The sequence below is a fragment of the Rhododendron vialii genome, chromosome 11a (genome assembly GCF_030253575.1).
Source record: "Rhododendron vialii isolate Sample 1 chromosome 11a, ASM3025357v1".
Classification (NCBI taxonomy): domain Eukaryota; kingdom Viridiplantae; phylum Streptophyta; class Magnoliopsida; order Ericales; family Ericaceae; genus Rhododendron; species Rhododendron vialii.
In genome coordinates this window covers 20,460,096-20,487,583 of record NC_080567.1, presented here as the reverse complement: position 1 = coordinate 20,487,583, position 27,488 = coordinate 20,460,096, and the positions used below count along the sequence as shown (strand labels likewise).

At 42.5% G+C, this 27,488-nt stretch overlaps 2 protein-coding genes, 1 non-coding gene and 1 pseudogene across 4 annotated transcripts; 2 read left to right on the top strand and 2 right to left on the bottom strand.

Moving 5' to 3' along the window:
- The first annotated feature begins 472 nt into the window (after positions 1 to 472).
- On the top strand, positions 473 to 4,158 carry LOC131307391 (F-box protein CPR1-like). Of its 2 annotated transcripts, none has more exons than XM_058333880.1 (2): positions 473 to 1,714; positions 3,840 to 4,158. In XM_058333880.1, the coding sequence occupies exons 1-2, from the start codon at positions 570 to 572 to the stop codon at positions 3,868 to 3,870; spliced, it is 1,176 nt and encodes a 391-aa protein (XP_058189863.1). In that variant the 5' UTR covers positions 473 to 569; the 3' UTR covers positions 3,871 to 4,158. The 2 variants fall into 2 exon arrangements, with proteins under 2 accessions (XP_058189863.1, XP_058189862.1); XM_058333879.1 differs by having other exon boundaries at positions 3,837 to 4,158.
- A 1,318-nt stretch (positions 4,159 to 5,476) lies between these two features.
- On the bottom strand, positions 5,477 to 7,303 carry LOC131306976 (putative transcription factor bHLH041; annotated as a pseudogene).
- Positions 7,304 to 19,163: 11,860 nt separating this feature from the next.
- On the bottom strand, positions 19,164 to 19,268 carry LOC131309016 (small nucleolar RNA R71). The gene has a single exon (XR_009194690.1). It is a non-coding gene; the product is annotated as a small nucleolar RNA R71 (small nucleolar RNA).
- A 58-nt stretch (positions 19,269 to 19,326) lies between these two features.
- LOC131306975 (uncharacterized) lies at positions 19,327 to 21,296 on the top strand. Its single transcript, XM_058333408.1, has 3 exons — positions 19,327 to 20,967; positions 21,022 to 21,171; positions 21,255 to 21,296. Exons 1-3 carry the CDS (start codon positions 19,327 to 19,329, stop codon positions 21,294 to 21,296), a joined length of 1,833 nt encoding a protein of 610 aa, XP_058189391.1.
- The last annotated feature ends 6,192 nt before the right edge of the window (positions 21,297 to 27,488 follow it).

Sequence of the window (27,488 nt, the reverse complement as noted above, 5' to 3'; positions counted from 1 at the left end):
TAAAATCAATCTAATGGACTGACAATAGTAAGTATGTGAATGTGTATTAAATAGTGTAAAAGTACACAAAAATATTTTTCTTGTCTTCTAATATGGTTATCGTGTACCCAGTAGACTGATAAATAGCAAGACCGATAATTAATTAATAAGATGTCTACACTAGGCTAAATTTATGGACTCATCCATACTAGATCAAGGTTTACACCATTGATTATCATAATATCTCAATCTAAATTTCAAGGGTGTTTTTCCAACCTCCGCAACTTTACTAGGCATGTCGCAAATTAAATCCAATCAAGCTTTACAAATTGAATTAGCGGATGTAAAAAAAAAGCTTTACAAATTGAACCGGTTGCGATATGGGGACCGTCCATTTTTTTCTTTTCTTTTTCTAGACACTTCCATGAAAATGTTTCATGTATCCTATGAATCCTCTGCGAAATAAATAAGGTTGCCATTAGAATTCCCCGTTTTAAACATGCTCGGAAGGACATAGACAAACCCACGTCCTCTACAATTTTCCCTCCTCCTCCTCCTCCTCCTCCTCTCTCTCTCATCTCTGACTGGAAATGGAATGGGTTTTACCCCATCTTCCTCATGAGCTCATCTTCAACATACTCTCAAGACTACCCGTCAAGTCTCTATGCCGTTTCAAAAGGGTTTCCAAGCCATGGCTCGCTCTAATCACCGACCCCCACTTCATCAAATCTCACCTCAATCATCAATCCACGAAAGACAACAAAACCCAGAAGCTAATACTCGCCGTGGAGTGGACTCGTTTCTCTCCCCGTGTCTACTCTGTTGATTACCAAGCACCGGACCCCACCGTATTCGAGCTCGAACTACCCAATAGGCGGCCCGTGGTTAAAATTCTGGGTTCACTTTATGGTATCTTACTCATACTCACCGGTAAATACTTACGCCTATGGAACCCATCAATTAAAATGTTCCGGAAATTTTCACCACCTATGGAACCAGAAGGGGATGAGCTGTATGGGCTTGGTTATGACTCTGTTAGTGATGATTTCAAGGTTGTGACGGTTTTCCCTTTTGGTTATGCCGATGGTGCAAAGAAAAGTTTGGCAATAGACTCCCCTAGTGTTGTTCATGTGTTTAGTTCTAAGCTAAGTTCATGGAAGAGTATTGGGTTTTTCGATTACTGTATCGGGCACGATCCCTCCGATCGCTCGGGGATTGCTGTGAATGGGGCGCCGCATTGGATTGCAAATCGCTTGGGTTTGGGGATGGGTTATGTGATTGTTTATTTTGATGCTACAGAGGAGAAATTCAAGGAAGTGCCCTCACCTTGTTGTGAAGGTGAGGATATGCGTGATGATGAGAGGGTTCATCATTTGGGGGTTTTGGGTGGATGGCTTTGTATGGTTACGTACCATCGAACGAATCATGCCGATGTTTGGGTGATGAAGAAATACGGCGTGAAGGAATCTTGGACCAAGTTGTTTGTTCTACCAAATGAACCGGGGAAGTTTATGCCGTTGTGTTATGCAAGCGATGGAGAGGTTGTAATGGTGTTGGATTTGGAGAAGTTAGTCTCTTACGATCTGAAAGAATGTAGTTATAAGACGATTGATATTGCTCTATATGAACCATATCACATGACGTTTGATGTGGCTTTGTACGTGGAGAATCTTTATTCACCTCATGATGGGATGGGACACCCTGATCAGATGTGGAAATTGGAAAAGGAAGTGAGGTAATTCAAATGGTTCAATCTGATATTTTCCTTATTCTTTCTCTTTGTATATGTAGTTTGAAACTTTTGTATGTGTCTATGTGAGGTACTTTAGTATTTATATCCAATTAAAAATAAATCTCGTAGTTAGAACATTTGATTACTCAGGGAAGAATAGGTTGGTTGTTTATTATAAATGTTATTTTGATTTTGGAGAAGAGGTGTTTGTCAAAATGACTCAACCAGCTTACAACTCTGAGTCGGGTATTTCAAACTTTGGGTTTTGAGTGGATCCCTTCGCGTTGTTTGTGATATAGAATACAATACAATGTTGGTTTTGAAAGGTACGGCGCGATAGAATCATGAGCTAGATCGTTCACGGTTCCTTATGACGAGGGGAGCCTGCAGTTTAAGTCCTTGACGCCTTTGACAATTAAGTGATGACGGAGATACACAGGAATAGATTAGTGGCGTAAAATCTTACAGGGAAAACCGTGTGGATAGTTGTCCCATCTTCCTCAGGAGGTCAAAGAAACTTGGTGGAGATAGTGCAAAGTAGGCAGCGTTTGACATTGATTGACAAAGGGTTTACTGTTGTGGTGTATGTTGAGAGTCCAGTGTTCCCTAACAGTGACTCTATGGGTACAGGCAATCGTGAATCTTTCATCTAGGGGTAAGTGAGAGCATTTCTCTTTTCTCTTGCAGTCTTTTGCCGATTTATATGCTAGATTTGTTGGCTTAAGTGATGGATGTGCTTTTTTCACCTACATGGATTGACTATGACTTACTTAAGCAAGAAAAGTTATAAGCTAACATTTAGTGCTTTTTTGATATGAAAATGAGCATTTGAGTTTGAGTATAAGTGAATGACCAATTCATCAGGTTATGTGTTATCTTGACTAAGTCACTGATATTTCCTCTTCCTATTAAGTTATAGTCATGACAACTGACATCGTTGCAGTATCTTTTAGTGCTCGTTGTATCATATAAGTTCAACTAATTGGCAAAAGGAGTTAAAATTAGGTTCTATAATCTGGTCTCTGGCTTCCTATTTACAAGTAACTGGAAATCAGGTATGTCCTTTAATGCAAAAGTTGTAAAACTGCATCTCTATTCTTGTATCTATCTGCAGTGCACAAGTACAGAGCACTCGGAGGAAACACATAAATACTGGTGTTCAGTCTTTCGATTCGTTCATCTAGCTCGCTTTTTTCATGTTTTATTCAATGTCTGCGAGTCTAGGACACTTGGTTGTGAGATTGTCTCCTCTATGAAGACGACGATTTACAATACATATATAGTATCAGGGGTGAGTCCCGCAATTTGTTCAAGCAGACAGACCGATTTTGTTGCGTAGAGTGTATCCTCTTTTTAGACAAATTTTGTATTGGGCTATTGCATGTTTGAATAATAGATGAGGGATAATCACATTTCACATTGGTATTCAGTCATCAGTTATAAGTTCTGATCCAGAAAGACAGATTCCCTACTAATTGTCCTCCTGTCTCAACAACTCATATGGAGTTATGGACTAATAGGAGTGAAGTTTGGTAGTTTCATTGCATGTATGGGGGGGCTATGATAAGAGATGTTTTAGCTCAGGTAACATTGTTGCACGTGGGTATTTGTCTCTTTGTTTTTCAAGTACCATTTTTAATGTCATAGGAGAACTATGATCCTTGTCTGTGTCAGGGAAGGATACCATAGAGCTACTTCATTTGGTTTTCCGTGATCAACCATGACGTAGTTGTCAAACCCTTCAAATCTATCAAATGTAACCTTGGGCCGGTGCTGCTAATTTCCCTTACATTTTAGAAAGAAAGCCCCCCCAAAAGTAGTACAATATATTATATGTTTCTCACGGAACTCGGTGAGGTGATAAGAATCTTGAGTAACATTCATCCTTTTTGGATGATTTATGTTGTGCTAACACTGCTTGGTATTTTAGTTGCTTTATTTTCTCTTCAGCTTGATATTATTCCTTCATTTAGTGTTGTATGAAGTATGCAATATAATTCCGCTCTCTCTCTCTCTCTCTCTCTCTCTCTCTCTCTTTAATTTGTTTTTTGCGTTTTAACTTTCAGGGATTGTTTTCGCCTTTTGTTTGATCTCATTTTTATATGCTTTTGATATTTTACTCCAGCAGCAACTTAAATTTGGGTGAATCATCCACATGAAGGAATCCCAAACCATAATTCGTGATCACAGCAATGGGTGATAACAATCTGGTTTCATTTCCTCACTTGGACGATTTCTGCAAAAAGATACGGAGTAAGAGATTTTGGCTTGGCGGTAACTAGAAGAGTGGGAGGGGTAGATCATCTAGAATAGGCTAACTTGGACATGTGCTACTTTTGTTTTGTAACATTTCTGCCCATAATTCTGGTCTGTTGGTATCTTTGAAGTACTCTTGTATCTTGATGAATTGTGCCCTTAATGGAGTGTGTTGAATTATTGTCATTTTAGTGGTTGGCACATATTCTGGTAATCATGGCACATATTCCGGTAATCATTTGGCAAGGAAGTTAGCCATGTTGATCCTGTATATTTCTTCGGAACTGTATGCAGAGCTTAAGGGAAATGGTAAATAGCACTAAACAGGAAATTTTGCTACAAATGTTTGAGCAAAATTAAATTAGTGTGTCGTGAGATTCTGAAATAGACATTTCCTTCTTTGCAATGATCAGTAAACGATGAGCAAACGCGGTCTAATAGGACACGTTTTATAGTCATTTGGAATTTGGAAGGAGAGAGTACGTGAAACGAGGTGTAAGAAAATCGGACAGATCCCCTATGAGGATTTCTCTACAAGGAGATCGTGTGAGGCATCTGTTGTGGAGCTGCCATCCCATTAAATGAAGAGATTCAAATCCACACGGTTGGCAAGCTCTCGTAAATCCAGACGAGGTTGTTTAGTAGTAAAGCCAGACGATGTCGTTTAGGAGTAGAATTCCCAACAGAGTGATGGCCATCGTTACCTGCTTGTCTGAGACCAAGCAAAAAGGATGAGCAGTTTCTTGGAAAAACTGTTTTTGGGAGTAACGACACATCACAAAGACAAGAATTCAGCACAAAATTATGGTGCAATATATGGTCAGCAATCCAATCCCTAGCTCGCATCGAGGCAACAGATCTCACTTCATTTTCAGGCACAATCTCATCATCGGTGGATCCATTGCTTCCATTCCTCATCTCGATCACAAATGTTGTGTGCAAGAGACAACAAGCGCCAAGAACCACAGGCAAGTCTTGGAGTTCCACCTCCGTTTATCCTTTGCAAGCAGCGCCACCTCTCGTTCAGCAGGGGTTCCCCTGCTGCCAAACGCCAAATGCAAACGGCGACCCCTTGGAGACGGGTATGGCTAAGGGTCATCATTTAGCCCGGAGGCCCGCGACCTGCCCAACTCATCGGGCTTTTACCCTGCCCGAGCCCGTGAAATGGGCGGGCTAGCCCAGCCCGTAGTTTGTAATGGGCGGGCTTGGGCCTATGAATTTTTACTCGGCCCACCGGCAGGCCCGGCCTGTGGTACCCACCCAATAGCCCGCCCACGGGCCCGAAATCCCACAAAATCCTTTTTTTTTTGCCCTTGGTTTAATTTCTGCCCAAGGAAATTTAAGCCCGCCCATTGGTCTGCCAGCCCGTCAATTGGGCCTAGGCTTCAATTTATGGTAGGCAGCCCAGCCCGAAAAAAGAAAAAGCCCAGTCGGCCTGGCCCGTGGGCAGGCTTGGGTAGTGACTTGGCGGGCTGGGCCGGCCCGACCCGATGATGACCCTTAGGTATGGCTAATCAGAGTATCGTGTCCATTTTTTTGTAATGATCGGGTTCAGTTTGTTGCACAAGAAGTCGAACGTGGATTTGCTCAGTAAATTATGAGAGAATCTCATTCCAAGTCTACAACAAATTCAGTCTTGACAAAACGATTTTGTCTCAATATTTCCTCGGCATACGTTACCTTTTCCACTGTGTAGAGTAAATCTGCTATTTAGCGCAACTCATTAGAAAAATTGTAGAGGTAAAAAGTGGATATAGTATTATAGTTACATGTGCAATACCTTAATTTGTTCCAGAAGGAAGAAGTGATCTCAATGCTTGAAAGCTCTCATTAACTTTCTCTCTCCTTTTTCTCTCAATGCTTGCACTCGTCGTTGAATTCTCATCAAATTCAAGCATCTAAAGAATGTACGTGATTGCTAGTTTCTTGATATTTGGCTTTCTAACTCCAGCTGATCCAAATCTCTTGACAGAACTTGGCTTTTGGCTTGTGCCAGCTAGCTTCTATGATCTATCGTTGTTGTTTCTTTGGTTTGGACTGAAGGAAATTTAAAAGTGGGGATTTGGGTAAAGGTTTGTTTGGCTAAGTAGTCCGATTATAAGGGCTTGTGCTTCTTCTGTGATCCGAACATCTAGCCTTTGATTTGGGGAGAGACTCGCTTCTTGGTGATCATTTGCATCTTCTTTCGTAGTCAAAAGTTGTACTTTTTCTTCCAAATGTTTAGCTCTCTTATCAAGCTCATCAACTTGTGCTTTCAAAGAAACTAAGTAGTCCCTTGTGCTAGCAAGCAGAGACACCTCATCTTTCTAGACAAATCCACAACAAAAATTCCATCAGTGTTTTGTGTTTCCATAAAAGATGACGGCTTAAAAAGAAAATTTAGACATATAATGATATGAGTCAAAATGCGATAGCAGTTTTAGTATGGTATAGAGCACAAAATTCCACATCATTCTGTATAATACCTTTGTTCCCGGAGGAAGAAGTGATTTCAATGCTTGAAAGCTCTCGAAGAGTTTCCGTACCCTTTTTCTCTCAGATATCATGTGGTGCAATTGAGTGCTTGACGTGGCTCGACTTCCTGGCTTTTGTCTTTGGATTCTGATCAAACTCAAGAATCTAAAGAATGTGATTGCTCGTTTCTGGGTATTCGGCTTTCTAGCTCCAGCTGTAACGTTCATGATCGAAGGGCCCAAAGCAGGTCTAAATCTCTTGAATGCACTTGGCTTTTGGCTTGTGCCGGCTTCTGTCGTTATTGCTTCTTTGGTTTCAAGTGAAGGAAATTGAGAAGTGGGGATTTGGGTAAATGCTTGTTTGGCTTGGTACAGAGGACTGAGTAACGAGGTTGAAGATGATGAAGGCCGGGATTGGTCTGTCGGATGGGGGAGCTCTATTGGTGGTGCTAATTTGTTGAGAGAAATAGTCTGGGAACAAGTTCCTCACCTCCATTTCCAAGTTAACCTGTGAAATCGAAGTTACATACAGAATGATCAGTCTCACATGATAAACCAGGAATGCATGGACTAGGGGCGGCTCTGCGTGGTTTCAAGGGGTTCAAGCGAATTGTATTCAAAAAATGCACTAAAAATTTCATATTTCTTTTTTATCATCGTATTTTTTCTTAATATTGATCATTAATTCATAGTCAAAGTAAGTGAACTATCACGTTTGTGAGCAAGTAGGTACTATAGCTCAAGTAAACAAAATAAACAAGGCCCAATAAAATTTCATCCACATATAAATATGTGCTTTTTGCATAGAGCTTTTTGTCACTGCTGAACTAAAATCGTGGAGCTGCCTCTTGCATGGATGTACGACTGGCAGCACTATATTCATTTTACAGAAGAGTAACTCAGGATGAAGGGGTATTGATTGGAGTTCGACTGGGTTTCGATTGAGGTTTTGTTTGAGCTTGCGTTTTTGTTAGGCTGCGGGAAGGAGGTGATGCCCTTGTTGAGATATGAAGACAATTTTAGAGTTGTAGTAAAAAAATGACGTGGAAGGTTTTGGATCTCGCCCAACGCAGGTTTTAGTGTTTTTTAGGGTTTTCTAGTAGCTTGCTTGCGCATATAAAAGCAAAGTTAGGGTTGCCTTTTTTTGTAACTCTAACATATTTTCATCATAGTGAAACACCCCAACACCCCGTGGACGTACGATTAAGCAATCAGCTTAAGTCGGAACCACGTAATCTTTGTGTCTTGTTCTTTTCTTGCTTTATATTGTTTTATGTTCTTGGTTTGTTCTTCGATTGTGTGCGTTTGCTTGTGGGTTTGGACGTTCGAATCCCCAACAACTGGTATCAGAGCTCCGGGTTAGGAGGTCGAGGGTTTACACAATGGCTGAAGAAAAATACAAGATCAAGAAGCTCAATGGTACGAACTATGCTTTCTGGATGATGCAGATGGAGGATATTTTGTATCAGAAGGATCTATATCATCCGATCAGTGGCACAAAACCAGAAAGCATAAAGCAAGCAGATTGGGATATTTTGGATCGCAAAGCTTTAGGGACTGTGCGATTGAGCCTCGCACCGTCGGTTGCGTCGAATATTGCCAAAGAAAAGACCACAGTAGATTTGTTCAAAGCCCTAGAAAAGATGTACGAGAAACCTTCTGCGGTGAACAAGGTATATCTTATGAAAAAGTTGTTTAACCTAAAGATGCCTGAAAACTCTATTGTTGCTGAACATCTGAATGAATTTAATACGGTCACGAATCAGTTATAATCCGTGGGTATTAATTTTGATGATAAGATTAGAGCTCTTGTTCTACTATCGAGTCTGCCAGAAAGTTGGAATGGACTTGTCGTGGCAGTGAGTAATTCCTCCGGGTCTGCAACAATAAAATTGGAGGATGTTACTGGATTAATATTAGGAGAAGAGGCTAGGAGGAGAGCATCAGGTGAGGATGTTGCTTTGGGTTCAGCACTTAGTACAGAGGACAGAGGCAGGTCTGCAAATAGGGGAGGCAACAAGGGCAAGGGAAGAAGGAGTTCCAAGAACAGGGGCAGGAGTAAATCTCGTAGTACAGAAGTGAAACCTGAAGGTTGTTGGAACTGTGGTCAGATGGGGCATTGGAAGCGAGACTGTAAGGCACCACCGAAAAAGCAGCAAAACGGAAATAATCAAGGGGGTAAGAACACCGTCAATAGTTCTGAGGAATCGGATAATGAAGCCTTGATTTGTTCGCTGGATTCTCGCAATGAGTCTTGGATTGTAGACTCGGGAGCCTCATTCCATGCTACTTCACGCATGGATGCGCAATAGAATTATGTGCAGGGAAACTTTGAAAAAGTTTATCTAGGTGATGATGAAGCTTGCAACATAATTGGGAAAGGGGATGTGTATATGACTTAGACAGAAGGGACAGTACTGAAATTAAAGGATATTAGACATGTGCCTAGTCTAACACGGAATCTTATTTCGGTGGGTCAGTTGTCAGAGGGTGGAGTGGTCACATTGTTTACATCAGATGCTGGGAAGATGAGCAAAGGGGCACTGGTTTTGGCTCGCGGTAAAAAGGAAGGAACCCTATATGTATCTTCGGGTACTTACTGTAGCATCGCAGTGGCAACATCAGCGGTTGATTGTACTATTAGGGTCCACCCATAGTGGTGGGGTTATTTTGTGTAACACCCTTAGTGTTGGGTGTTGAGCGTATTTACCCTTGGAGTCCCCTATATATAGTTGTAAACCCTATTAGGGTTAGGGTGTGACATAATGTGAGGGAGAGGGTGAAGCGAGCGTGGGAGGCCGGTCTATGGCCTCCCGGAGAGGAACCGGCGTGTGGTTCCCAGAGAGTTTTTTCATCTTTATTGTATATTGTGTGAATATATAATCAAAGGGAGTTTTTCTCTGAAATCATTGCGTGGTTTGTGTGTGTGGTGTCCCTCACGGTCCTAACAATTGGTATCAGAGCGGGGTTGAAGAAGAGGGTCACCGGAAAAACGACGGGTTCAATTTCGGGAAAAAAAAAGTTGCTCATGAATCTCGTGTTTTGTCACCCGAGGAGGAAGCACGGAGCAAGGCCTAAGCTGGGTTCTCGGTCGAACCGTTTGAAAACTCAATCGAACCAGTAAGGGTTGTGCACCTCACTGAGACGAGTCTATAGGAGGTGACGGGGTCGAGTTTCGTCACCGAATGAAGGCTCGGGAGCCATTCGATCATAGCGGGCGGAGTAAGCGACAGGCAGAGAGGTTGTTTTGAAAAGCCCGCGGTCATGGATGATCGAAGATGAGTTTTGAGCACTGGGTTGTGTTCACCTCGAGGAGCCGATCACGGATTGGGGTAGAACGTCGCCGGAGGAGCTCGGAGGTGGCAGCAATGGTCGTTCGAACGGCAGAAGTGAGTTTGCATAGAGGCTGTTCAAGGGTGGTTCGTACCAGGAGTTGTCGGATGCGAGATTGGAGCACGGGGTTGTGTTCGTCTCGTTGAGACGAGCTCGGGAGTGGTCGGAAAATCACCAGGCGACGCCGGAGTAAGCCGCACGCGCCTCTGGAAGAGACGGCGCGTCAGATCTACGCGCGCGTGTGTGCTGCACGCGTGGGACCGTGGATGGCACACGCTAGGCGTGCGCGGTCAACACCCAGTCAGCCGATCAACGCTGACGGGGACTGCCACATCAGACGCCACGTGGCAGACATGTCATCGCCACGTGGCACTGCCACGTCATCAGATGGGACCCATTTGGTTGCCACATCATCAGGTCAACGATGACGTGCCTGGTCAACAGTCAAACTGCCCGGTCAAACAGGAATATTTTGGGAATATTCCAGATTGGTTTTTTGCGATTTCGGAGCCGTTCGGACTCCGTTTTTTGCGAATGAGTAGTCAATTTTGACTATCTCGACGTTCCGAATCCCAACCATGCGTTCTATTTTCTGATTGAAGGCTCCTAGGCTGAGGCTAATGTTTAGTTGAGTAGGAATCGGAAGTTTAGAGACAGTTCGGGTTGTAAGGAGGCTTGGTCCAACATAGGGATCAGCTCCGGATGGCCATGGGAGGTTGTGATCAGTCGTGGGAGACCTAGTGAGTAAGGATACATTCTTTCGAGTGTTGCATCCCGGTTTGGGGGGTGCTGGAGAGCTCGTCTGGTATTGACACAGGCACTTACTAGGGACGACATATCAGAGATCAAGGGTTACAGGGAACAACCTGGAGTGGAACGAGGATGGATCGAGTGGCAGGAGAAGATCCGAGAGAGATGACTGAGAGTGGTAGGATGCATTGGGAGTGGTAGATGTGATGAAGACCTATCATCGGGAGTTGTAGTTGTGATTTGGGCTGCATGAGGATGATGATGGGCAACCGATACATGCTTGTGGAGAGTACATACAAATGGAGCTGATGTTTGATACGAGACAAGTAGTATGAGTTTTTTGTGACAGTGAATAGGTGAAGCAACAGTTGCGGAGACACAAAGGAAAGGCACTGGAGTACGAGGAGTCATGACCTGAGATGTACAGGAATGTCGGTTACCGAATCAAATTGTGTGTGGAATAGTCTACAGACGGCGGGCAACTGGTTGTTTGGGAGATGTTCACGAGAGCTTCGGACAGAGGAATGGAGATGGAGACCAAATGATGCATCGCTGGGATCTCTTCCTTTGTGGATTTTGTCAATGAATTCTCTCTATGGTATGCGGCCGCATGAGAAGGAGAGATAAAGTCACGGATTGCATCCTGGTAAAGATGTGGGCACTTCGGTCAAGGGGGTGCGAGCACTCTATTGAGGGGGTGGTAAATATCGGCGGAGATGTCGGTTTTGCAGCCGGACAGTGCTGCGGGTTTTGCCTTGGAAGATCTAGTCTTGCAAGGAGACATTCAGTCAGGCAGGAGTACTTCGGTGAGGGGGTGCTGGCAGCTGGACTTAGAGTGATACAGGCGCTTTGCTAGAGAGGCTGGACGGATGCAACGATTACCCACTCTGGGTGGAGGGGGTGATTGTTAGGGTCTACCCATAGTGGTGGGGTTATTTTGTGTAACACTCTTAGTGTTGGGTGTTGAGCGTATTTACCCTTGGAGTCCCCTATATATAGTTGTAAACCCTATTAGGGTTAGGATGTGACATAATGTGAGGGAGAGGGTGAGGCGAGCGTGGGGGGCCGGTCTGCGACCTCCCAGAGAGGAACCGGCGTGTGGTTCCCGGAGAGTTTTTTCATCTTTATTGTATATTGTGTGAATATATAATCAAAGTGAGTTTTTCTCTGAAATCACTGCGTTGTTTGTGTGCATGGTGTCCCTCACGGTCCTAACATGTACTACGTGGCATCATAGGCTTGGTCACATGAGCGAAAAGGGAATGAAAGTAATGTTGTCGAAGGGGAAATTGCTGGGTTGTAAGTCGCTGGACTTGGACTTCTGTGAGAATTGCATCTTCGGGAAATAGAGGAAAGTTAGCTTTACAAAGGTGGCAAGGACTCTAAAATCAGAGAAGTTGGAGCTGGTTCATACAGACGTGTGGGGACCATCTCAGGTATCTTCTCTTTGTGGCTCACGTTATTTTGTTACTTTCATTGATGACGCTACTACAAAATTATGGATTTATTTTCTCAAGCATAAATCTGATGTGTTTGGTGTTTTCAAGAATTGGAAAGCATTAGTTGAGATCAAGAATTGGAAAGCATTAGTTAAGAATGAAACAGGAAAGAAATTGAAGTGTTTGAAATCTGATAATGGCGGCGAATATTGTGATGGTGAGTTTGAGGCTTACTGTGCTGCAAATGGGATTCGAAGGTTGAAAACGATCCTAAAGAAGCCAAGACAGAATGGAGTTGCTGAGCGCATGAATAGGCCGATCCTAGAACGTGCAAGGAGCATGAAGCTACATGCTGGATTATCTAAGCAATTCTGGGCTGACGCAGTAAATACAGCGGCGTATTTGATCAACAGGGGACCTTTAGTTCCTTTGAACAATGGATTGCCGGAGGAGACTTGGTCAGGTAAAGAGGTAAATTTATCTCATTTACGAGTATTTAGTTGCATGGCCTATATGCATATTGAATCGAGTGATAGGGGTAAACTTGATGCTAAGTCTCGAAAGTGCGTGTTCATAGGCTATGGTACTGATAGCTATGGGTATAGGCTATATGATTTTGAAAATAGAAAAACACGCAGGAGTATGGATGTGGTATTTAATGAGTTTGTTTTGTATAGAAACAGACAGAATCAACCCGAGGAGGCTAATGAAAATTCAAACTTTGTAGAGTTTGAGGGAATCCCTAACAGTAATGTCTCATAGCCTCAGGATATTAACATACAACCTATTCCACAAGCAGATCCACAGACTCATCCACTCAAGAGGTCTACACGTACAAACCACCAATGCGTTATTCTCCTGCTTTACACTATTTATTATTAACTGATAGTGGTGAACCAGAATGTTTTAAGGAAGCATTATAGGTGGAGACCAGGGGAGAGTGGGAGCGAGCAATGGATGATGAGATGGATTCTCTCTCATCAAACCAGACTTGGGACTTGGTTCAGTTGCCCAAGGGGAAGAGAACTTTGCACAACAAATGGGTATACAGGCTTAATGAAGAATCTGATGGGAGCAAACGGTACAAGGCGAGGTTGGTAGTAAAGGGTTTTGAGCAGAAACCAGGTATTGACTACACCGAAATCTTTTCTCCTGTGGTAAAGATTTGTACTATCAGATGTGTCCTTAATATTGTGGCTGTTGAGAACTTGCACTTAGAGCAGTTAGATGTTAAAACTGCTTTCCTTCATGGGGATTTGGAGGAGGACATTTATATGCATCAGCCAGAGGGTTATGTTGTCAAAGGGAAAGAGGATCAGGTATGTAAGCTTCGAAGGAGTCTGTATGGGTTGAAACAGGTGCCTAGGCGGTGGTATAAAAGGTTTGATACCTTTATGACAAATACAGGGTTCTGTAGATGTCATGGGGATCACTGTTGTTATTTTAAGAAGCTTGGTAAATCGTATCTCATACTTTTGTTGTATGTAGATGATATGCTTGTTGCAGGTTCAAGCATGGATGAGATTGCTAATCTCAAGGCACAGCTGTCCAGGGAGTTTGTAATGAAGGATTTGGGTTCTGCGAAGAAAATCCTTAGGATGCGAATCAGTAGGGACAGGGTGAATTGGAAGTTGAAGTTGTCACAGGAGGAATATGTTGAAAAGGTGCTCAAAAGGTTCAACATGGAAGGTGCTAAGCCTGTTAGCACACCGTTGGCAAGTCACTTCAAGCTTTCGAGGGAAAAAGGGACAGTAACTGATGAAGAAAAGAACTACATGGCCAAAGTTCCATATGCCTCGGCGGTAGGCAGCTTGATGTATGTTATGGTTAGCACGAGGTCAGACATTGCTCAAGCAGTGGGAGTTGTCAGCAGGTTTATGGCAAATCCAGGCAAGGATCATTGGGAGGCAGTCAAGTGGATTTTGCAGTATCTGAGAGGTACTTCTGATTTGGCTTTGTGTTTTGCAGGTTCTGATATTTGTTTGCAAGGATATGTGGATTCGGATTTAGCAGGGGACATTGACAGCAGGAAGAGCACTACTGGGTATGTTTTTACACTGGGGAGTCCAGCAGTTGATTGGGTCTCGTGGCTACAGAAAATAGTGATTGAGTATGTTGCAGCCACAGAGGCGTGCAAGGAGATAGTATGGCTAAGGAGCTTCATGAAAGAGTTGGGTAAGGAACAGGACAATTGCAAATTGTTCAGCGATAGTCAGAGTGCAATACATTTGGCGAAGAACGTAGCTTTTCATTCGAGGACCAAGCATATTGACATAAAGTATCACTTTATTCGCTCTTTGTTGGAAGATGGACAATTCACTTTAGAGAAGATTCACACAAGGGATAATCCGGCAGACATGTTTACAAAGGTGGTTACTGTGGAGAAGCTGAAGTATTGTTCAGCTTCTGTGGGTCTCCAAGCTTGAGTGGGAGGCTGGGTGCTGGTGGTGTTAATGATAGTTGATGATTGGCTAGATGTCTGATCATGTCTTCAAGTGGGAGATTGTAGAGATGTGAAGACAATTTTAGAGTTGCAGTAAAAAAATGACCCGGAAGGTTTTGGGTCCCGCCCAACGCAGGTTTTAGGGTTTTCTAGTATTAGCTTGCTTGCGCATAAAAAAGCAAAGTTAGGGCTGCCTTTTTTTATAACTCTGACATATTTTCATCATAGTGAAACACCCCAACACCCCGTGGACGTACGATTAAGCAATCAGCTTAAGTTGGAACCACGTAATCTTTGTGTCTTGTTCTTTTCTTGCTTTATATTGTTTTCTGTTCTTGGTTTGTTCTTCGATTGTGTGCGTTTGCTTGTGGGTTTGGACGTTCGAATCCCCAACAGCCATCAGCTTGTGCCAGGGCTTATGGTGATGGCGACTGTGAAGCAAAGGAAAAGGTAAGAAAGGATCGGCGAACGGATTGCCTGGTAGGCCATGAACGGCTGTAGCTTGGTTACGAACGGAGAGGGAGACAAATGGCAGCGCTGAACAATGGCATCTTGGGTTTCCGTTCGGGCGGGTGATTGCCGGATAAGTTTTCCGATGACCAAATTATAGGTACTTGGGTGAAAGTGCAGATTGGGCTTCTATTGCTTGTATTGGTAGTTGTAGGGGCGTGGGGTTTGGTTTTGGGTTCAAGCATTTTTTTTTTCGTTGTCACGTTGGTATCTTATCAGATCTCTTTTTATTCGTAATTGTTGTGCCGAAAACGAAATTGAGAATATAAACAAAACAACAAGCGAAAATAAAAAACACAAGATTTACGTGGTTCCCCAAATTGGGTACGTCCACGGGAGAAGAGCAAGAGGATCGACTATAAATGAGGAGATAACACACAGAGCCGGCTATACCCGTAACTCTCGTTGAAGCATCCAATTACAGTTATCTATGAACAAATCTCTGGCAGAACCCGATAGAAATACTAAAACCCTAGGTGGAACCCAATAGAGCATAAACCAAAATTCCAATATCTAATCTTCAACATGAGAGACCCCCTAGGGGCCTCTCCAAAAGGATTTACTCAAGAAGTCCAAAACCTAATGGAGAGAATAAGATTATATTTATAGCTACAGAGTCCTTTCTAAAATCAGTACTTGCCCAAACAAAATTCCTTGCACCCAAAGTCTAAGAGCATCTCCAATCCATGACTTCATATTGGAGATGTCAAACGTTTTTTGAAGGCTTACGTGGCATTTTGGTATCTCCAATTTGACATCAAAGCCTTTTTTTCCAACCCTTATACCAAATTCTTTTTATTTGACATCAAGTTATCCCTCTCCAACCCTTAATGTCAATTTTTATATCAATCCAAATTGTCATTTTTTGAAATTTGGCATGGAGGAGGATGGTTGTCAACTTTGTCATTCCCTTCAAAGCCACGTAGATTTTGGCATCAAAGATGACTGTTAAGTTGAATTGAATTTTGGTGTCAATTGTTACCGTTAACATGTCCACGTAGAAATCGACATCTCCCATTGGAGATACTCTAAACCAACAAGGAAACAAATCTTTTAGGAAGTCAAATACCTTTCATCGACCATCCCAAATTCAAGGCATATCTCCAACATTAATGTTCTTTTGTTATGTCGTCTTTTATTTCAAAAAATAGTAGAAAATTAGTTTTAGATCCATTATGTAAATTTCATAAGCTCACAAGTTCATCTATTAATTTTCTAAGGTCTCAAGTCCATTTTAGGATACTCTAGAATAATGTAGGGTACCCTAGGGTTTAGGCACTTTCATAAAATTTTAGAATGCACTTTTTTATTATAGGGTAGGGTACCCTAGGGTTTAGGCACTTTTATATTTAGGGTGCACTTTTCTATTATAGGATTTTAGTGGTTTAGGCACTTTTATAGGATTTAGGGTTTTAGGCACTTTTATAGGATACCATAAGGTTTAGGTTGTGTGTACTTGTGGCTTTGCAAAACTCTTAGGTGGACTTGTAGGTTTTATGAAATGTCTATAGTGAACCTGTCTCTAAATCTCCCTTAAAAAAAATCGAGAGGCTGAGAGGCATGTCTAGATTTTGCGAGTAGCAAAACTAGGAGAGTTTGGTCTCATGGAAACTCTCTCAATGCATTTTATTTTCCTATGGTAATAATTTTATTTTATTTTTTTATCTTAATGATAATGAAGTTTTCTTTTGTCAAGTACTGTATAGTCTGTATGCATGGTGAAATAGAAAGATGACGAACAGAAACATGATTCATTACGGAGAAAAATTATGTGTCCCCATTTATATTTATATATGTCTCCGCAGGGTTAACGTAGTTCTGGTTTTTGCTTGTTCTTTTGTACGAGAAGAAGTCCAAAATAAAACTAGTAAAGTGAACAAAATTTAGCAAAACAGAAGAGCCAATGAAAAGTGCTATAATATACCATACCTCAATTCTCAATCTCAAGCTCACAACATTGATAGGATTAATTGAATCTACCACTGGGGCATCTACTTCCACAGACAATAAGCTCACGTTTTCAACTTGTCTCATAAACTCCAGTATTCTCGTCACCGAATCCATCACATTGCGTTCTCCTCTCAAAACCACTTGCAACCCGATCACTCGGGCTTGTGATGTTGATTCTGCTTCGTGTGTGATCCGAACATCTAGTGATAGGCGCGTAAATGTTCACATATGCGCCCCTTAATTTATTATTGCTAAGTCCATTTATAATGTTACTCGGAATTTAATGCCTGAATTTTGTATTGTAGGTGTTCGGAAGTTTAATACGTTCAAGCCGATTAAATATAATAAATTTGTCTTGAAGGATATTGCAATACTCTTGGTCTCGAAAAGGCTATGCACGTGGTAGCCAAAGCCATATTGTTACTGGTGGGCCCAAACTCTTCGTACTTTGATTTATAATTGGACCAAGTAAAAGAATTGGCCCATGCCAGTGGCATGGCCCACGAAGTTTGGAAAATAGGGGTTTTCGGAAGTTGGCTACAGCAACATACATAATAAAAAGAGAACAGTGGGCGAGGGAAAAAGGAGTTCAGAAGAAAAAAGAGAGAACAGAGGGCTGCGCATGTGGCGGACGGACGAATTCGGGAAGAAATTAAGAACGCAGTCACCACGCATAACGGCTGGCAACAGAAGGCTGAGGATTGGTTCATATACTAAACTGAAACCTTGCTTCTCTCGTATGGAGTTTTATTGTTTCGTGATCATTTATATTTACTCCATGTCCGGCTAAATCTCTTTTCTAGGGGTAGATGAAACACAATCTCCGAGTAATATAGTTTATGTTTTGTTTGGGGTTTTTTCTATTCGAACAATGGTTGTATGAATTAAAGATTATATTTCATTGGTAATTCTTTCCATTCAATCTATTGTGTTTGTTTTTCTGGAATTTCAAGCACTTCATACAACGGTTTTATTAGTCCGTAATAATTGGGTAAGATGGGCTATGCTCCGTAAGACGCGTCGTGCTATTAGACGATCCGTGCCATAGAGACGGGTCGTACTAGTAAGACGGTTCGTGCTAGGCGGCGATATCCCATGCTATTCGGTGATTTACGATTATCTTTAGGTAACACCCTGTGGGCCCGCAAACCCTAAGGTGTTCGGTTTGATTCGAATAATTAGCCCTGAACATTAGTATAAACTATATTGCGAGGGATCAGGTGGATTCGAAACCCTAGGTCTTTTCTCTCATAAACTTGCTTTACTTTTAATTGCTTTACGTTAATTAGTTTGCATAATTTTAGAAATCAAACAATTAAATCTCTTTCGGAATTAATCTAGAAATTAATTGGAACAGTTGCAACTTAGCCTTCGTAATCCCTGAGGACGATACTCGGAGTACTTACCGCTATCTTTTAGGTAGTAGTAATTATTTTGTTTTATTAATTATTTTTGATACGGAAACAAAGCGATCAAATTTTGGCACCGTTGCCGGGGATTACAAGCACGGTTGTGTTGTTTTAGTTGATTTTTATTTTAATTCCTAGTTTAGGTATTTTTTTATTATTATTCCTCATATTTGTTTAATTGCATTATTTCTTTGTTAGCATTTTATTGTGTCAAGCACAGGAATCGAGAAATTGTAGCGCACAGGAGTAAGAAGTAAGCGGCAACATTGCAGCTTAACAGTGCAATTCAATTGGCTTTTCCTTGCGCTGTGAGTTTTCTTATTTTTCCTGGTTTTAGTGTTTTTTTTGTTTTATTTATTTATTTGTTTTTATTTGAGTTAGGGGCATTTTGCGTTATATGTTTGGTCGTCGATCATTGGACCCATTACTTGATAATTTTGACCCGGAGATCAAACGGACCTTTAGAGCTAATCGAGCAGCCTCTCGTAACCCTTGGTCTTCACTCATTCCAATTGTTACAATGACAGAAAGAATAGAGGCTGAGGTTCCACCTGCGATAGGGGAGTAATTTCTCCCATCCGCTTACATCTCACCATCATGCATAACATTGCCTACCACTGCCTCAACACAATTTGAAATCAAGTCCAGTTTGTTACAAACACTCCCATCATTCTATGGACTTGATAACGAGGACCCATATCAGCATTTAGGGGACTTTGAAGAGATTTGCTCCACTGTTAAAATTCAGCACTTTACTGATAATGCCCTTAGGTTGAAGTTATTCCCATTCTCACTTAAAGATAAAGCCAAATACTGGCTTAATACTTTGACACCGAATAGCATCAACTCTTGGGATCAAATGAAAAATGAATTTTTGAAAAAGTACTTTTCCATAGGCAAAACAAAAGAAATTCGCCAAGAACTCACTAGTTTCTATCAAAAAGAAGGCGAACAATTTCACCAAGCATGGGAGAGGCTTAATGATATCATTAGGAGTTGTCCACACCACCAAGTTCCTAAATGGCAGTTAGTCCAATGTTTCTACGATGGACTATGCGAACAACACCGATATATGGTGGATGCCTCATGTGGAGGCACATTTATGCTTAAGAATGAGAATCAGGGGAGGGACTTGTTTGGGCAGTTAGCGGAGAATTCACGACACCGAGCCGCATCATCTCGCACAAATAGGACAACTTCTACCTCTTCAAAACATAGTGGCCTTTATGAGGTGGGCCGCTCTGATGATCTTTCCTATAAGGTAGATGCATTGACCCGCAAGTTTGACACTTTCTTATCTTTGGGTCATGGTCCTTCACATTCTTCACCTCCTGCTGCTGTTGCGGAGGTCTGTCAATTGTGCTCCAGTCCGTGCCATCAAATAAATGAGTGCCACATGGCATCTCAATTTCCAGAATTTCTTCAAGAGCATGTGAACGCTGCCCAAGGGTTTGGTAGGCCAGCAAATGACCCCTATTCTAATACTTACAACCCCGGCTGGAAGAAGCATCCCAACTTTGGATGGCGACAGCCAGACCAAGGGCAACCATTTGCCCAACCTATGAGGCCTTCATTTCCTAATACTTCCAACACACAGGCCTATTGTCCACCACCCCAGTACCAACAACCTCCTGCTCCTCCTGCGTCCTCCCAAAGGACACCAGCTTTTGAGGAGCAAATGTTGAAGGCCATGGCTGAAATGAGAGCCGATTGCCAACAAATGAAAGCTGACTCCCAATTGCTTTACTCCCACTCTCAATCCATTGCCAAGATGGAAACCCAAGTGGTTCAGCTAGCTAATGCTCTTAACCATTGGGATGAGGGTAGATTACCAAGTCAGCCAGTGGCCAACCCACGAGGGATGCACTATATTGACAATTCGCAAGGTCATGAACAAGCGAAATTAGTTGTCACCCTCAGAAATGGGAGAGATGTAGAGACTCGACCGGAGGAGGTCAAAGCGAAGGAGAAAGTGTCTCCACCTGTTGCTAAGAGGTCTAGGGTTGATAAGAGGTCTAAGGAGAAGAAGACCGATCTAGTGTCTACAGATGTTCCAGGGTCATCTGAGACCCCATCTTATATTCCTAAGGCACCTTTCCCGATTTGCCTGAATGCACCTTCACCCTTTCGCAAGAAGGGAATATCCACTGATAATATCATGGAAGTGTTCAAGCAAGTTAAGATGAACATCCCATTGCTCGATGCCATTGAGCAAATCCCATCTTATGCCAAGTTCCTCAAGGACTTGTGCACTCACAAACGGAAGGCTCGAGCCAAGTTGTTAGAGCCCATCCCCATTCCTCGGCAAGTTAGCTCTGTTCTTCAATCTAACACTGCCCCCAAGCTTGCTAATCCTGGTGTGCCCACAATCTCTTGTGTCATAGGCAATCACTTTATTAGTAGGGCACTCTTAGATTTAGGGGCAAGTGTCAATCTTTTACCATACTCTGTGTACGAGGAGTTGGGGCTTGGTGAGTTGAAGCCCACATCGGTTACTCTGCAGTTGGCCGATCGTTCTGTGAAAGCCCCATGGGGCACGTTAGAGGATGTCCTTGTCAAGGTGAATAATTTCTACTTTTTTGTTGATTTTATTGTCCTTGACACAGAGCCAGTCCACCCCACAACCCTTAAATCTCAAACGCCTGTCATCTTGGGTCGTCCCTTTCTAGCCACGGCCAATGCACAGATTTCTGTGAGGAGTGGAGTGATGGAGGTATCATTTGGCAATATGAAACTGAGTCTGAATATGTATTCGGCCGCTCAATAGCCTCACGAGGAGGAAGACTGCTTTGCAGTCGATGTCGTTCATGAGTTAATAGAAGAGGCGTTGCCGTACATTTTGGTTGAGGATCCTCTTGAGGCATGTCTTGCCCATTTTGGCTATGAGGAGTTCGATATTGACCAATCCATTGCTGAGGTCAATTCTTTATTAGACCTCGCACCTTGTATGGCCAAACCTACCTGGCAAACTCCTTTCTAGCCTTTACCTGCTTTGTCTAGCATTCCAGCTCTTCCCTCCATAGAAGCCCCACCGAAGCTTGAGTTGAAGCCTCTCCCAGCTTTTCTGAAGTATGTTTTTCTTGGCCACGATGACACCTTGCCTGTGATCATTGCCTCTGACCTTTCTTCTGAGCAAGACGGTCAATTACTTAAGGTGCTTAAAAAGCACAAGGGTGCGATAGGGTGGTCAGTGGCCGACCTCAAGGGTATTGATCCCTCCGTTTGCATGCATCGCATTCATTGCGAGAAAAATGCAAAACCATCAAGAGATATGCAAAGGAGGTTGAACCCTAACATGAAGGAGGTCGTTATGAAGGAGGTGGTCAAATTGCTGGATGCGGGTATCATATACCCCATCTCTGATAGCAAGTGGGTGAGTCCCACTCAAGTAGTGCCCAAGAAGTCAGGCATTACTGTCGTTGAGAATGATAAGGGTGAGCTTGTGCCCACGCGCATGACAACTGGTTGGCGTGTGTGCATTGATTATAGGAAGCTCAATTCCATGACTAGGAAAGATCATTTTCCACTTCCATTTATTGATCAAATCCTAGAGAGGTTGGCGGGCCAGAGCTATTATTGTTTTCTGGATGGCTATTCCGGATATAACCAAGTGGCTGTTGACCCAGTGGATCAAGAGAAGACTACCTTCACCTGTCCCTATGGTACTTACACTTATCGACGCATGCCTTTTGGCTTGTGCAATGCACCTGCGACCTTTCAAAGGTGTATGATGGCTATCTTCTATGACATGGTGGAGGAATTTCTAGAAGTATTCATGGATGACTTCTTGGTCTTTGGGGCCTCCTTTGATTCATGTCTCCAAAATCTTGCAAAGGTGCTTACACGGTGCGAGGAGACTAACCTGGTTCTAAGTTGGGAAAAGAGCCACTTCATGGTTCAGGAAGGGATTGTTTTGGGCCACATAGTATCCAAGAGGGGGATTGAAGTTGACAAGGCAAAAGTTGACTTAATTTCTCGACTTCCTCCCCCCTCATCAGTTAAGCAAATTCGCTCTTTCTTGGGACACGCTGGTTTTTATCGGCGTTTTATCAAGGATTTTTCTAAAATTGCTAAGCTTTTGTGTGATCTTTTGGCTAAGGACGCCACCTTCATTTTTTATGAGGCTTGTATGAGAGCTTTTGTGAAGCTCCGTGAGACGTTGTCCACAGCACCTATCATGCAGTCCCCCAACTGGTCTCTACCCTTTGAAATTATGTGTGACGCATCTGACTACGCAGTCGGTACTATTTTGGGCCAGCGGGTTGACAAGGTCCCTCATGCCATTTATTATGCGAGTAAGACCCTCTCCGGTGCGCAGTTGAACTATACCACTACAGAGAAGGAATTACTCGCTGTGGTCTTTTCCCTTGACAAGTTCCGGTCCTACCTCTTAGGTTCGAAGGTCGTAGTATACACTGATCATGCCGCTTTGCGGCATTTGCTTTCTAAGAAGGAGACCAAACCTAGGTTGATTAGGTGGATTCTGCTCCTCCAAGAGTTTGATGTGGAGATTCAAGACAAAAAAAGATCTGAAAATTCTGTAGCAGACCACTTATCAAGGATCCTAATGAATGCCTCTGGTGACGCATTGCCGTTCAAGGACTCATTCCCCGATGAGCAACTCCTTGAGGTGTCACAAATGCGACCCCCATGGTATGCACACATAGTCAACTACCTAGCCATAGGCGCATTTCCCCCTCATTGGTCCAAGCATGACAAGGACCGTTTCTTTGCGCAGGTTAGGCACTATTTTTGGGAGGATCCAGAACTCTTTAAGTTATGTTCGGACCAGGTGATTAGGAGGTGCGTTCCTGAGACTGAGTACCATAGCATTCTCACCTTCTGTCATTCACTTGAGTGCGGAGGGCATTTTAGTGGGAAAAAGACGGCGGCGAAGGTCTTTCAAAGCGGTTTTTATTGGCCCACTCTGTTTAAGGATGCATATGTGTTTTGCAAGGCATGCCTTAAGTGCTAGAAAATCGGCAATATTTCACGCCGTGATATGATGCCATTGTCCTCCATCCTTGTTGTGGAGATGTTTGATGTTTGGGGGATAGACTTCATGGGTCCGTTTTCGTGTTCACATGGGAACGCGTATATTCTTGTGGCAGTGAACTACGTGTCCAAGTGGGTGGAAGCGGTAGCCACCAAGACCAATGACCACAAAGTTGTGGTCAAGTTTCTTCAAAGTAATATTTTTACTCCTTTTGGCTATCCGCGTGCGATTATTAGTGATGAGGGCACCCATTTTCTCAATAAATACTTCGCCGCCCTCGTGCGAAAGTATTCTATCACTCATAAGGTGGCGACACCTTATCATCCTCAGACTAGTGGGCAGGTTAAAGTGTCAAATAGGGAGATTAAACGCATACTTGAAAAGACGGTTGGGCCCGATCGAAAAGATTGGTCTTTAAGGCTCGATGATGCTTTATGGGCCTACCGTACAACTTATAAGACCCCTATTGGCATGTCTCCTTACCGGTTAGTTTTTGGTAAGGCATGTCATTTGCCCTTTGAGTTGGAGCATAAAGCTGTGTGGGCCATTAAAAAGTTTAACTTCAATATGGCCGCTGCTGGATTAAATCGTAAGCTCCAACTTGCAGAATTGGAAGAGTTGCGCAATGAAGCGTATGAGAGTGCACGTATATATAAGGATAGGACTAAGGCATTTCATGATAAACACATTGTTAGAAAGTCCTTTGAAGTTGGTCAAAAAGTGTGGCTCTTTAATTCTAGACTTAAACTTTTCCCGGGTAAGTTGAGATCACGGTGGGATGGTCCATATGTTGTCATTCGTGTTTTCCCCCACGGAGCTGTAGAGATTAAGGATCCGCGTGTTGGTAATGTTTTCAAGATCAATGGCCAATTGCTTAAACCTTACGTGGAAGGAATTGGTGATGGCGTGGTAGATGGTGCCACAGTGGAGTCCATTACTTTGATGGACCCAATTTATATAGATTAGTGCTTTCATTGGAAGTCTAGGAGACTTAAAATCCATAGAGTTTGTGATATCTCCAGTGTTTGCCGTGCTCGAACAGTTTCCAATGGTCTGGTATAGCCACCTTGTCAAAGCTACGTATGTAGTACTTAGGAGGTTGGGTCTAGCGGCAGGCGCGTAGTTAGCAGCAAGAAATCTGTCTGAACCATCAGACTTTAGTGTCCAGCTTGGCGGAGATTGCTTCATAAGCCGAGTGGTGGGTAAGGAATCTGGCAGCCCCAGAGGGAGTGACAGCCTATTAGATGATGGCACCACTTCTCAAGATATCGTTGAATCCTACGCATATTGCTCTTCCAACAAGTACGGAACCACAGTCTTTGGCAAGGGAGAAAAATAGTACTCGTGTCTTTCGTGTGAAGAAAGGGGATGGATTTTTATTTTATTTGTACTTCTTGCCTTTATTTATGTTCTTTAGTTGTTTTTCTTGTATATATTTTGTTGTTTTGAAGGCTAACATTTTGCAGGTTGTTCGATCCAAGTTGGGGGGTCTCCCTCCTGCTATAATAGTCTGCTATGTTCCTCCTTTTCAAGGTGATACCTTTCCTCTCTTTTGCGTTTTTGTCCTATCTTTTTATTTTTATATTTTCAATGAAGGCATCGAATGGTTCAAGTTGGGTGGAGGGACTACTTTGTAGTTTGCTCTTATAAATCCAAAAAAATTAAAAATAGTGGGACCCATTTGCATGCGGTTTGAACCAGTTATGATTATTTGTTGGAAAACTAAGTTGAGGTGTGTTGTCTACCGTAATGATATCTATTTTTGGCATGGTAGTTCTACTTGCTAGCTTGTCTTAAGAAGTTAATTATGGCACTTTGGCTTAGCACTCTTGCACTTCACGTATACTTGGGCTTTGATCACTAGTGAGTTGTGAATTGACTGTTCTTGATGGCTAGATTAGTAGAGACTTATGCCCTAGTGAGCTTTCGTGCCTTATCTTTTTGTTGGAGTGGTGTCAAGTAAACTCTTAGTTTGTCATGGAAAGAGTCAACTTATTGAGGTCTTATTATTCTTGATTGCTGAGTGTTGGAATTTGAACGCATAATACTATCTCTCGATTTTGGTTAGTCATGTGGATGTTACACCCCTGGGAGAGGATTATAGGCATTTTCTTGATGCTTGGGCCAGTTCGTTCTTTTGTGTTCACATTTATCCCTTGCGAGCCACTTTGAGCCTTGTATTCTTAGCCTTTTCTTGGTTAGCTCCACCTTCCATATTGTGTTTGGAGAAAGGCAAAAGGTGTAATTTTTGGATAGATTGAGAAATTTTGTGCTTGAATTGGTGATACCCCTTTAAAAAAAAAAGAAACACACAACATAAAATAAAAAAAAAAGAAAAAGAAAAAAAAGAATGAAAGGGGCACCAATATGTTTGAAAAGGTGGAATCATGCTTTATGATTGGAAAATGTTGAAAGGGTAGAAGGAAAGATAAGGTGGAGTTGAAAAAGTGAAAATTTGGGCTCACATTGTTAAATTAGCCCTAAGTTGTTTGCCTATTCTCGGACACGTGATATTTTATCCTAACCTTGAAATATTTTTCCTTACCCTGCATTACAACCAAAATTAAAGTCCTATTTGATCCTTGGGGAGTTGGGGTGTGGATTGATGGATGTGAGAGTGACTTCCAATGCTTGGTGTTCCATTCATAAGATCGAGTGTCCACCATAAAGAGCGTTCTTTTCGTGTCATAGTGTGCGAGTACTTTGCTTTCATTTATATTATTTCTAACCGCACACTTGAGAGTTCAAAAAATATGCACCTTTGTTTCGAGTGATTTTTCTTTGTGAGTGCATGACACTGTGAGAATTGAAGTCGAGACTCGGACCGGAAAGAGCGGTTATCATTGCAAACTTGTGGTTGAGGCCCATATCACACACACGCTAAGACTATGTGCCATGGTTTATTTCTTGACTTGATAGCGTTTGGAACTATTTGCTGCCTTCTTATATCTTTGTGGTAGCTGCATTCTTTGCTGGATAGATCAATGAATTGCATGGCAAGTTGCAGATTCCATGTGGAAGGGTTCCCTGTGTTTTGTGGGTAATCACTGCTGAAAACCCTCACGAGACTTCACTCGTCCTACCGGTGCTGCCCGGGGGTTTAAAAGAACTATCTGTCTTAATTTCTTTTCTTTAGTTGCATTTTGTTTTCTTTGCTTGGGACTAGCAAAGTATAAGTTGGGGGGTGTGATAGGCGCGTAAATGTTCACATATGCGCCCCTTAATTTATCATTGCTAAGTCCATTTATAATGTTACTCGAAATTTAATGCCTGAATTTTGTATTGTAGGTGTTCGGAAGTTTAATACGTTCAAGCCGATTAAATATAATAAATTTGTCTTGAAGGATATTGCAATACTCTTGGTCTCGAAAAGGCAATGCACGTGGTAGCCAAAGCCATATTGTTACTGGTGGGCCCAAACTCTTCGTACTTTGATTTATAATTGGACCAAGTAAAAGAATTGGCCCATGCCAATGGCATGGCCCACGAAGTTTGGAAAATAGGGGTTTTCGGAAGTCGGCTACAGCAACATACATAATAAAAAGAGAACAGTGGGCGAGGGAAAAAGGAGTTCGGAAGAAAAAAGAGAGAACAGAGGGCTGCGCATGTGGCAGACGGACGAATTCGGGAAGAAATTAAGAACACAGTCACCACGCATAACAGCTGGCAACAGAAGGCTGAGGATTGGTTCATATACTAAACTGAAACCTTGCTTCTCTCGTATGGAGTTTTATTGTTTCGTGATCATTTATATTTACTCCATGTCCGGCTAAATCTCTTTCCTAGGGGTAGATGAAACACGATCTCCGAGTAATATAGTTTTTGTTTTGTTTGGGGTTTTTTCTATTCGAACAATGGTTGTATGAATTAAAGATTATATTTCATTGGTAATTCTTTCCATTCAATCTATTGTGTTTGTTTTTCCGGAATTCAAGCACTTCATACAACGGTTTTATTAGTTCGTAATAATTGGGTAAGATGGGCTATGCTCCGTAAGACGCGTCGTGCTATTAGACGATCCGTGCCATAGAGACGGGTCATACTAGTAAGACGGCTCGTGCTAGGCGGCGATATCTCATGCTATTCGGTGATTTACGATTATCTTTAGGTAACACCCTGTGGGCCCGCAAACCCTAAGGTGTCCGGTTTGATTCGAATAATTAGCCCTGAACATTAGTATAAACTATATTGCGAGGGATCGGGTGGATTCGAAACCCTAGGTCTTTTCTCTCATAAAC